Below are 11,897 nucleotides of genomic sequence, written 5' to 3'. Positions count from 1 at the left end.
GGAGTAATGAAGTTTGGCATTTTGTTGAGAAGAATGTGTTAGAATTGTCCGCGTTCAACTCTTAACCTTAGACTGGTCCACATTATCATCGTTTAGACTTGGAATTGTATTATCAGTGTTTTCGTTCTTATATAATTTTATATTGAGCTATTCTGTGTGTCTTGATTTATTTTTTTTCAGTGTTAAATATTATTTAGATATAAAATTTAGAGTAAAAATATTTATGAACGGATTTAAACTCAGCAAAAAAAAGAAAAAGAAAAAAGAATGAACAACTAAACTAATTCAACGAGGGAATCTGGTTTACACCCTAATTATATCGTTAAAATTGATGTCATGTTATTTAAATTTAGATACAAGCGTTAGATTCAGGGGAGGAGGCGGGTGTCCTAAATATTTTGGACCCAAAACTTGAAAACATTTTAAAAATCTTTTCAACTCAATTTTTGTCAAGTTTGAGAATCGGATTCGGATTCAAGCAAACTTTGCAACAGTGTTGATGGGTACCTATACGACGCTAAAGCCATTGGAAAGCCCAATCCTTAAGGACTTGAGAAGAACCCATTCATGTTTCTTGTACATAATTAAACCTTGAATCAATATCTTTTTGAACAATCAAATTTACAACTCCAACTGCGACAAGCAAGGATATTCTTTTATTATTTCAGGGTACTAGGATAATTATATTTTTAGTCCTTTTAATGATATCATTTGATATCGAACCCTCACATTCGATATAAGTGAAAATTTAGTTCTTATTTAAAGATTGAATATCATTTGATAATCTGATAAATTGATTTAATTCCGATTCAACTCCCACTAAATTTCGATCCATCAATATGACGTCTTTGATTTAATTTTTACTAGACTGAGTTGATAGTGTCAGAATATTATTAAGGGTAAACTACCTATTTGGTCACTTATCTATTACCTAGTTTCTGTTTTGGCCACTCAACTATTATTTTTTTCTTTCAAAATCATACTTAACATTATATTTGATTCTGTTATGGTCACTTGCCGTTAAAAAAAAATTAAATGTTATGCTAACGTTAGAGATGGATCGAGGGGGCTGGGGTAGTGCCCCTTGAAAATTTCAAATTATCATATATTTTATATTATTTTCTTTGTATTTTATATTGATAATATGTTTTCTTACCTAAAATTTATAAGTTCGTCACCTCCTAAATTTTAGAAGTTCACCATCCTAACATAAAATCATGCATCCCTCCCTAACTATCGTGATAATTTTTTAATTATTTTTTAATGCTGACATGACATTATCTTATTCGTGACACGTCAGCATCACAAAAAATCAATATTAGATTAAAAAAATATTTTTCCTTAAAGCTTGTATCTAATATTGTTTATTTAAAATTACTTATCAGAAAGCATGATAGAAGAGAAAATTTGTTTGGTTTGAAGATGTCTTCTTCGGCTCTCGTGATCATTGGATGAGAAGGCAAAATAGTTACTCCATTATAGTCAACATCACCTACCCTAGAAGACAAGGCTTGCGTGATGCATGAGTTGAGAACCACATGCTAAGTTGCAGAGAGAAGAAGGTGAAGAAACATTATTCCAACAGATGATTTATCAAGATCGAAGGGTGTATTGTTCAAAAATCTAATAAAAAAGACAGACTGATGAATTTAAGAAATTCGAAAAAGAAATTGAAGGAGAACTAGAATGGGGTGAATGCTAGACAATATATAATGATAAATACGTTGAGAAAAAAATTATAAAAAATAACTATTAAATATAATAAATATTTAAAAATAAAATAACAAAACGAGATGGTAAAATTTGAATTTAGATTACCTATGTATAAATATAAATAAATTTTAGAACAAATTAAGATTCATATTTCAAACCAAATTATATTTAATCAAACCATGAAATATGTTGATATCATACATAAATTTGACTCAATCAAACTCATAAATAACAATGGATGAGGCCCCTTAAGCACTGTGCTTTTATGGGTTTGTGTGGTAATTAATAATCTCACACGGGTTGCCATTTCCATGTATGGAGGAGGATCATTCTTTTAACATGAAGAAAGTCTTCTTTAGCTTTACATATTTCAATTCCGTTTTAAATGTTTTAGCTTATGGTTACAACTGCTAATATCATGCAACAAGTACTTCCCACCATCTAAGATGCTTTGCTGCTCCTTTTGTCTCAAAGTTACTCAATTTCAGGGTATTGTCGGCTTCTTTTTCAAGTTGTCTTACAGAAAACGATTCATGCTAGGTTGACAGTTGGGTTTATAAATCAAAATTTAACTTGATCAAGATTCTAATAGGTTACTTCATCATCGATTTTGCTGTTGATCGATGTTACTTACTTTTCGTAGGCTATATAAATGAAGGCCCTTGGGGGCTCATTTTGTAAAGAAACACATGCAATATTAAACTTGCTTTGTGCTCCTTTTTGCTCCTATAAAGCAAAGAAAATGAAGCTTGTCTTGGTCACAGGCACGCTTGTTTCTGTTATCCTAGGCTCCTCTCTCATTGCGGTGGCAGTGGCAGGTTGTACAAGAGAACAAAAAAAATCTCAAACTTTGATGGTTTTATTTTTTGAGTAATTTTGAATATAACGGTTGAGTTTATGGTTTGATGCATTGATGACAGGTTTCTGCTGTTGCAAATGCAAGACGGTGTGCTCAAAGGTATGGAGAAACGGGAACAAGCTTGAATGCATTTGTTCCATGAAGAACTCCAAGGCCAAGCCCTAGTCCCCTTAGTTTTTTTGCTCCTATACTTCCTAGGGACCCTAAAACACAGGACCATTAAAGGTTTCTATAATTGTAAGCTATAAAACAATTAAGGTTTGTTGAATTCAATATTTTACGTAGCATATATTAAATGAATAAATGTATAGGGTCCGTTCCATGGTCTATGAACATGTAATATGGAAATTTCAATTTAATATGGAGGCCTGAGTTTGCACGTATCCAAACCTTTTTACTTAACGTCAACACAATCATTACTAGAAAACCAATAACTTCTTGGCGTTCGCAGATAGTTCTTCTCTACGACAACTTTAATATTTAATATACGATTAAAGAAATGTCTTATCAGAAATGTTAATATATTTTTTTAATATTTTCTGAAAAGCGCTACTTAAAATATTATTTTTTTATTGAAAATGTTAATTTCGCTAACTAACATCCGGTAGAACTCAATATTAACATTTTCGGTAGCACCCAATATTAACCCAATAATGTTTTAAGTAACGCTTTACCAGAAATGTTGAATATTTTAGGTAGCACCCAATATTAACATTTTCGGTAGAAAAATAATGTTTTAGGTAACGCTTTACCGGAAATGTTAAAAAAATATTAACATTTCTGGTAACGTCTTTCCTTAGCCGTATATTAAGGCTGTCGTACCTGAGACATCCCAATATTCTAGATTTTAGATCTCTATATATTATTGAAATTTTTTATATGAACATAATTTACATTTCACCATATTTTATTTCATGTTAATACATCTATGAATATTAAACATAAATATATAAAATTTTTGGATAGGACTGATTCTTTATGAAATTTCCATAACATTGCTTAACCTTCAAATGTATACTTCTAGTCCTTTAAAAAATGTTAACTTCTACTATTATAAATTGATTTCTTCTTTAGGAATTGTTGCTATTCCTGAAGACTCGGGTTCAAGCATCATATATATCAGGGGCGTGAGCATTCAATGTTAAGAGGTTGAGAGTTATCTTTAAACATATACTACTTTGTACTTACCTCAGATTAATAAAAAATTGATTTCTTCTGTACAGGTTTCATTTATAATTAAATAGTTATTCGTATGAATAGATATTGAAAATTAAGTAAGAAGTAGGTCGATTATGGTTGGCATGCCAAAGGGCTGGCTTACTTGCATGAAGATTGAATAGTGCTTAGAATGGGTCCTGCACTGTGATGTCAAGCCACATAACATAATGACGATTCCACCTATCACCCTAAAGTATCAGATTTTGGTTTATCCAATAGTCCCAAATATTGGAGTGTAATACCCCTTCTCGTAATATTAACAATTACGAGTCAAAGATGCCACTATACTTTAAAAAAATAATTTCCTTATAACTCATTTTTCTTTTGTACCTTTAAAATTTGTAAGTGCCTATTTATTTATAATCATGCCAATACTATTAATGCATTTATATCATTAGAAAAATAACTAAATAAGTATGCATATCTATAAAATTAGTAGCCATAATAGGTAAAAAGGGTCATTTATAACACAAAATAGATATATCATATATACATGCCACTATATCCAAAAACATCATATAGGATGTCAAAACATACTATGATGCTTTGTGGATCCACCCCAAAAGCACAGATGCAAAACTGCTCACTTCACGGTCTTGTACCACTTATCTGTGCACAATTAAAACACACATTTAATATATAATAAAATATGACATAAACAACATAGATTTAAACAACAATATAATACATATCATCCATATAGTTTAGGCAACATGACTGTCTAAAATCATCTAAACAACATAACCATAAAAGGCATCTTTTCATCAATCTCTATAAACTACACAAATGTAAATTGTAAATATTTTATTCATTTCTTTCAATGCCCAAGCAATTTAAGATATATAAGGTAAGCAATTATACTATGCATCACACTAAACTATAAAATTGTACATCATTTCAAAAGATGAAATACTATGTATCACCCTGAAGGATGTAATAATATGCATCACCTTAAAAGGTGGAATACTATGCATCATCCCGAAGGATGGAATATTATGCATTATACCATAGTATGGAATCTGTACAATCATTAACTCTATGATACACCATTATACCAATCATTCTCTTTCAATATACTTGAGCAGTATATATAAACCTCTATAATATTTAATAGTTTGTAACATTTAAAAACTTATAACATTTAATACCTATGATCATGTCACATTACTTATTTATTAACAATATAACACCAATCATAATAGGGTAGTTCATACCCATTATATATACCAACATATACATTGCTTGTAATAATATATATGTAATACAATTTATAAATTTATCATTTGTCTCATAGATAGAATTACTACGATTCATAAAAAATATATATAATTAATATATAAGAATACAAAAATATGTACTTACCTTAGTACCTTCCCGAACTAACGTATACACCATTTATATAACACATACAATTCAAAATACATGTTAATAATCTATTCAAAAGGTAACATCATTTCTAGTCATTTTCATCATCAAATAATATTTATACATAAAACTCAAACTTTACAAAGTTGTCGGTTTGGTCACTTAGGCATTCAAACATGAATTTATTCTTCAAACATCATATCTAAGCACAAAGAACCATTTAATCTTCATATATAATCACTAATTCAAACAATCAATGTAAAACCCTACTTGAACAAAACTTTTTCTCTCTCCTATTTTCATTTAATTTTCATCACTTATTCAATTATGAAATTAGTAGAACAACGCCCAATTCATTATATCCAAACTTTAAATCTCATGAATCACCAAACCCTAAAACATGGAATCTTTCTACCCAATCATATAATACAAGAAAACCATAAAGTATTGGTGCCAAATGAAATAAAATTCAAAGGAGATCAATATTTCATGTACTAACCTTAAATCCAACTAAATTGGAAGGAAAAATCAAATAAAAAAATTGCACCTTAACTTTCAAACCCACGGCTGCCAGCTTGGCAAGAAGGTACGTTTACTTTCTTTCTTTCTTTTTTTAAACAATAGCTATATTATAACTAATGCTATTTTAACAATTTCAAAATGAAAGGACTATTTTATCTTTGAACATTTATGATCCATAACAAGTCGCATATCCCTTCTAAACATTCTATAGTTTATATTCATTCCATGGAATGTTAAAAAGATCATTTTTTCCATTAAAATAAATTTTAATGTCAATCTTATCCTTTTCGATCCAATGGTTCATATCTAACATGAGAAATTATTTTAATTTAATGACTAATACAAATCCTAAAATTAGGAAATGAAGTATTAGAATAACTTCTTAAGTTTTCTATTCGATCTATTTATCCGATAAAAAGAATTTCTTTGGATAAATTACCAAACGAATCTCTAACCTTTCCTAAAATTATACCTCAAACACAAACTTTTACCTTTCTTTTTATTTTGGTCACTTAACCACTTTTGGGGTATTACATGGAGATTCTTCAAGATCAAAGGAACAAGGGGTTAAATGGTGCCCGAGTGGGTTTATAATCTTCCCATCAATCCCAAAGTCAACATCTATAGTTATGGGATTGTGCTATTGGATATGATAACGGGGAAGAACCCATCTATAATAAGGTTTTGAGTTCGAGTCTTTGTGTATGCATAAAATCTCTGCTGGAAAACTCTTTCCACTAAAATTAAGTGTGCGATGCAGATTAATCCGAATTAGTCAAAAACCAAACCTTGAATTGAAACCGATAGTAGAACCAAAAAGAAAATTAAGAAAAAGGGAAGTCCAAGGTCATTTGGGTTTAGTTGAAAACAAGAAGGAAAAACCTGTGGATGGACCCATGGCTTAGGGTTCATGTGGATTTATATTGAAAGACAACCTACTCCTGCTTATAGGCGGCGGACAATCCCACTACAATAATGTAAAAGGTAAATTACTTATTTAGGTACTGACTTATTGTCATATTTTCGTTTGATATTTAACTATTTTTTGCTCAAAACTATACCCAATAATTAAATTATTAAACAATCACTGAAATAATAATACGTGATAAATCCGGGAAGTATCATGCTATCAACAACAAAATATTACAAAGATTTAAGAAAATAAAAAAAAAAAACTTATAAAAATCATTTAAAATTATCAAAAATATTAAAAAAATAAAAGTTTTTTAAATTATTAAAAAGAATTATGATGATCCTTCATTGATATCGATAAGTTGAAGTTTAGATCAACCATTGCATTATTTAGTAATTGTGATTATTTCCTGTGAATTAATAAGATTGGTACATTACGTTCTTTCTTTTTTAAATAGAATCGTTACGGTCGTAATTTTGTTATGAACTTTATAAAATTTCCATATGTTTCAGTCGTTTAGAAATAAATTAAATTGTACAAATTAAGTTATCTAGTAATTAAGAAAATTGTTATTATTTTTTGAGATCTTATATTTTAATATCATGTATATTAGAGGTATATACATTCAATATCAAATGATCTAGTTTTTTATTTTATTTTTATTGTATAAAGAACGTGATTTAAGGGATTGAATCAAACTGTATTTTCTAATTTTAGCTCTGTTTTGAATTTTCTAAGTTTGTCCTATATTACACACGTTTAAGTTTTTATGTGATTTTTTTTTTAAAAAAACTTCATATATATTGATTTGTAAATAAGGTGATATGTTTTATTCTTTTAAGAAAAAAAATCTTATATGAATAATTTTGTATTGTATGTTAAAATAATTTTGAAAATTATTATATTTGTCATCATCTTAAAACTTTTGTGAAATTATTTTTACACATAAGATGTATTAAATTATAATTCTTAATATATATAATTTTTATTTTTTATTAAACTAAGGTGATAACAAAGTAATATATGTTCTAAATACTATTAACCATTTAACAATGAACGTTCAATCACCCTTGCAGTCGTAGGTGTTCGAATCTATAACCTCTAAAAATAATAATGGTTCCTTTAACCACTAAGGAAAATTGATTTGTATGACAATTTCCTATTTCTAAGTGTATTAACGATTCTGATATTAATTAAATTATGAAACTATCAAGTGTTATTGAACTAAATCGATTATAATTGAGCACCATTATAATAATTTTGATTATAATTTAAAGTGATTAATAGTTTCCCATTTTAATTTTTAATAGCCAATTATGACATATCATCGTATATATGAAAATTTTACTTATTTTCCTATTTAATAATGCTAATAAAAGGAAGTATTAATCTTCTTAAAAGGACTTGTGTTCGAGTAACTATGTTTAAAGGATATGTCATAAAATGGAACAAGATTGATCGCGAGCTATTCGAGATCGACTCGGTCAACTCTTGAATTTGAGTTTGAGCTTCAATCGAGCCAAGTGTAAGAATATTTTGAGTTCGATTTTTTTTTCGAGTTTGAGTAGAGCTTTAATTTTTTATTTCGAGTTGAGCTTGAAAATTTTAAGCTCACGAGCTTTTGAGAGTCGAGCTTCAATTTTTTATTCCGAGTTCAAGTCGAGCTAAACAATTTTAAGCTCGTGAGTTTTTTAGTCGAGTCTAGTTCAGTTTTACACTTTTTGAGTCGAACTGAACTCAACACTGCTCGAGCTGAACTCATTTACAACCCTAGGGTGTGTTATAGATAATTAAGAAAATTTCAAACAAATATTTTTTAAATCATCACGTACTATTAAAAATAATAATGTTAATAACCCATAGAATTTTTTTAATTCAACAATTATACAATATAATTGCATTATTTATAGTAACTATGGAATATAATTGAATTTGAAGGCCATAAAGATCAACAGCATCCCGTGATAGATAGCAATGGAATTTTCTCATTTTGCAATGCAACATTTTAGGAATAGATTGATCTAAGAGCAATATATTATTTGACTTAAATATATCATAATTAAAATTAGGCATAATATATTTTGACGACCTTGTCGATCATCAATGGCTTTCAACATGTTGATTTCTTGCAAGTTTTGGTCTCAAAAAGACCCAATAGGACCATCACATATAACTGTTATCATCAAATTGTGAATTAATTCTCCTGTTTTTCCCATTTTAACCTTTTCATTGCAAGTTGCAACGATCGTGAATTAAAAATGAGATGCAACTTTTGTTTTTGTAGTGAAAAGAATAACTTAAGTTCACACTCATCCTACTTCCCTATTTAAAGCTTTACAAGATTCGCCATCATCTTCAGAAAAGATTGCTTCCCATGGCACCCCATCATATCAAACTCCTCTTTATTTGCCTCTCTTTCATCTCTGTGAACCTGGTACAAGCCGACAACTATATTATTCACATGGACCTATCCGCCATGCCCCAAGCATTCACCGGCCGCGAAAGCTGGTACATGTCCACCCTTTCATCTTTATCAGCTAACACCAACGCAACAATCCCCACTGCTAAACTTATCTATAGTTATAACCATGTTATTCAAGGTTTCAGTGCGAGTCTCACACCGGCTGAACTTGAGGCCTTGAAAAACGCTCCGGGTTACGTTTCTTCCGTTAGAGATAGACCCGTGAAGCTCGATACTACTTACTCTTTCAAGTTTATTGGCTTGAATTCCCATACCGGTGCATGGCCGGTCTCGGATTTTGGCAAAGATGTCATCATTGGAGTGGTTGATACTGGGGTTTGGCCTGAAAGTGAAAGCTTTAATGATGAAGGAATGACTGATGTTCAGGTGAAATGGAAAGGGGATTGCGAGAGTGGCACCGAATTCAGCTCTTCACTCTGCAACAAAAAGCTAATTGGTGCAAGGTCTTTCAATAAAGGTTTGATTGCCACCAATCCCAATATCACCATTTCAATGAATTCTACACGAGACACTGCAGGACATGGGACTCATACTTCATCAACTGCTGCCGGAACCTACGTGAAAGATGCTTCCTACTTTGGTTATGCCAACGGAACCGCCCGAGGAATGGCTCCAGGTGCTCGAGTTGCCATGTATAAAGTTTTTTGGCGTGAAGGCTCATACACGACAGACATAATTGCAGCCATCGATCAAGCGATTACAGACGGTGTCGATGTTCTTTCGATGTCATTTGGCATTGATAATCTTCAACTGTATGAAGACCCCATCGCAATAGCCACATTTGCTGCCATAGAGAAGAACATCTTCGTTTCTACATCAGCAGGAAATGCAGGACCGGGTTTGGGGACCCTACACAATGGAATCCCTTGGGTTTTAACTGTGGCTGCCGGTACATTGGATCGAACCTTCGGCGCAAGTATAAGTCTCGGAAGTGATGTTTTTGTCAATGGTGCGGCTCTTTATCCTGCGAATTTCTCTTCAAGCCAATTCCCAATTGTTTTCATGGACGCATGTGATGAAACAAGTGAATTGAAGAAACTTGCAGGAAGCATTATTGTTTGCCAAGATCCGGGCAGGGAAGATTCACTCAGTTTCCAATTTGACAACGTTCAATTTGCGGGGAATGTGGCTGGTGTCTTCATAACAAATAGCACCCAATTGGATATATTCATTCAAAGCCCTTTCCCGTCTATTTTCTTGGAACAAAAAGACGGCGATGTTATCAAGCGTTACATTAAAACCAACAAAAACCCAAAAGCCAGAATTGAGTTCAAAAAAACATTCCTGGGTTCCAAACCTTCACCGACTGTAGCTAGCTATACATCTAGAGGACCGTCCTTCAGTACCCCATCGGTTCTCAAGCCTGATATTATGGCCCCTGGTGACTTAATCCTAGCTGCTTGGCCGTCCAACATCGCAGTGGCTCGTCTCAATAACGAAACGATGTTCTCTAACTACAATTTTCTGTCGGGAACATCCATGGCATGCCCCCATGCTTCGGGAATTGCTGCACTTCTCAAAGGGGCACATCCGGATTGGAGCTCCGCGGCAATCCGTTCTGCCTTGATGACTACGTCAGATCCCATCGATAACAACGGCAGTCCTATCAAGGATACCGGCAACGGTTTTGGACCGGCCACTCCTCTAGCCATGGGAGCTGGCCATATCAATCCCAACAAAGCACTGAATCCCGGACTCGTATACGATTCTACTGTTGAAGATTATATCAAATTTATTTGCGGTCTAAATTTTACGGCACAACAAATCAAAACCATCACGAAATCATCTTCAACCAACTGTTCCGACCCTTCGTTAGATCTAAATTACCCTTCTTTTATAGCGTATTTCAATGGAACAAATGTGACAGCGGATTCGAATACAACGTGGGAGTTTGGAAGAACTGTGACTAATGTTGAAAAAGGAAGCTTCATCTACAAAGCAACATTGACACCAATCAAGGGATTTAAGGTAACTGTGGAACCAGACACGCTGGTGTTCAAGGAATTAAACGAGAAGAAAAGCTTCAAGCTGAGGATTGAAGTTCCACCAAAGCTTGACGAGGAAGTGTCTTTTGGTTATCTCACTTGGGAAGATAGTCAAGGAAAACATGTTGTTAGAAGCCCCATTGTCGCCACAAGTTACACCATAGCCAATTGATAAACTCTTGTTTTTCAGACATGTAATAAGTTTAGATGTTGATTTTTTTTATACATTATATGAAGGATATTCCATATATTATTATTTGGATTTGAGAATAACTATTCGTCAATTGAAGTATATTTATTAAGGTTTTGTACACATTTATATATATTGGACTTAGATTTAACGTCCAAAAAAATATTATATTATTTTTTAAAAAATACTTTATGGAAAGAAATAGAAACATTTTATAATACTATTAACCTTCAATTATTAATATATGATATTATTAAACGAGAAATAATTGGAGGAAAGAAACATAAAAGAAAAGGCTCGAAAGAGTAAATCATGAGCAACTAACATTCGAACAATAATTTTGTAAGACTCCTAAAATCCTATCTATACGTGATTTTAATCCATGCAAAACTAAAAGTGAATAATGACACTTAAATTGCAAGCAATTCAGATTTCGTAACTACTTGTATTATAATGCACTCATCTAATCGTTGATGATCAAGTTGTAACATTCACTCAACACAAATCATATATAGATTAATTCGAAATTAGCTAAAGTCCAAATTAATTAAATTCAGTTATATATGTTTTTTTTGTTTTTTTCAGCTGTATGAGGTTTTGCTTTACACTTTCAACAGCAAAAGACATTAACAAAAATCTTAGAAAATCCA

The 11,897-nt window shown here is 31.6% G+C and overlaps 1 protein-coding gene across 1 annotated transcript; it reads left to right on the top strand.

Moving 5' to 3' along the window:
• The first annotated feature begins 8,964 nt into the window (after positions 1–8,964).
• Positions 8,965–11,246, top strand: LOC120180683 (subtilisin-like protease SBT3). The gene has a single exon (XM_039185968.1). It carries the CDS (start codon positions 8,965–8,967, stop codon positions 11,227–11,229), a length of 2,265 nt encoding a protein of 754 aa, XP_039041899.1. The 3' UTR covers positions 11,230–11,246.
• Positions 11,247–11,897: the final 651 nt, after the last annotated feature.

Source organism: Hibiscus syriacus, unplaced genomic scaffold, assembly GCF_006381635.1.
Source record: "Hibiscus syriacus cultivar Baekdansim isolate YM2019G1 unplaced genomic scaffold, ASM638163v2 tig00112498_pilon, whole genome shotgun sequence".
NCBI lineage: Eukaryota > Viridiplantae > Streptophyta > Magnoliopsida > Malvales > Malvaceae > Hibiscus > Hibiscus syriacus.
The sequence above is the reverse complement of the archived record's forward strand: the minus strand, read 5'-3'. Positions and strand labels throughout refer to the sequence as shown.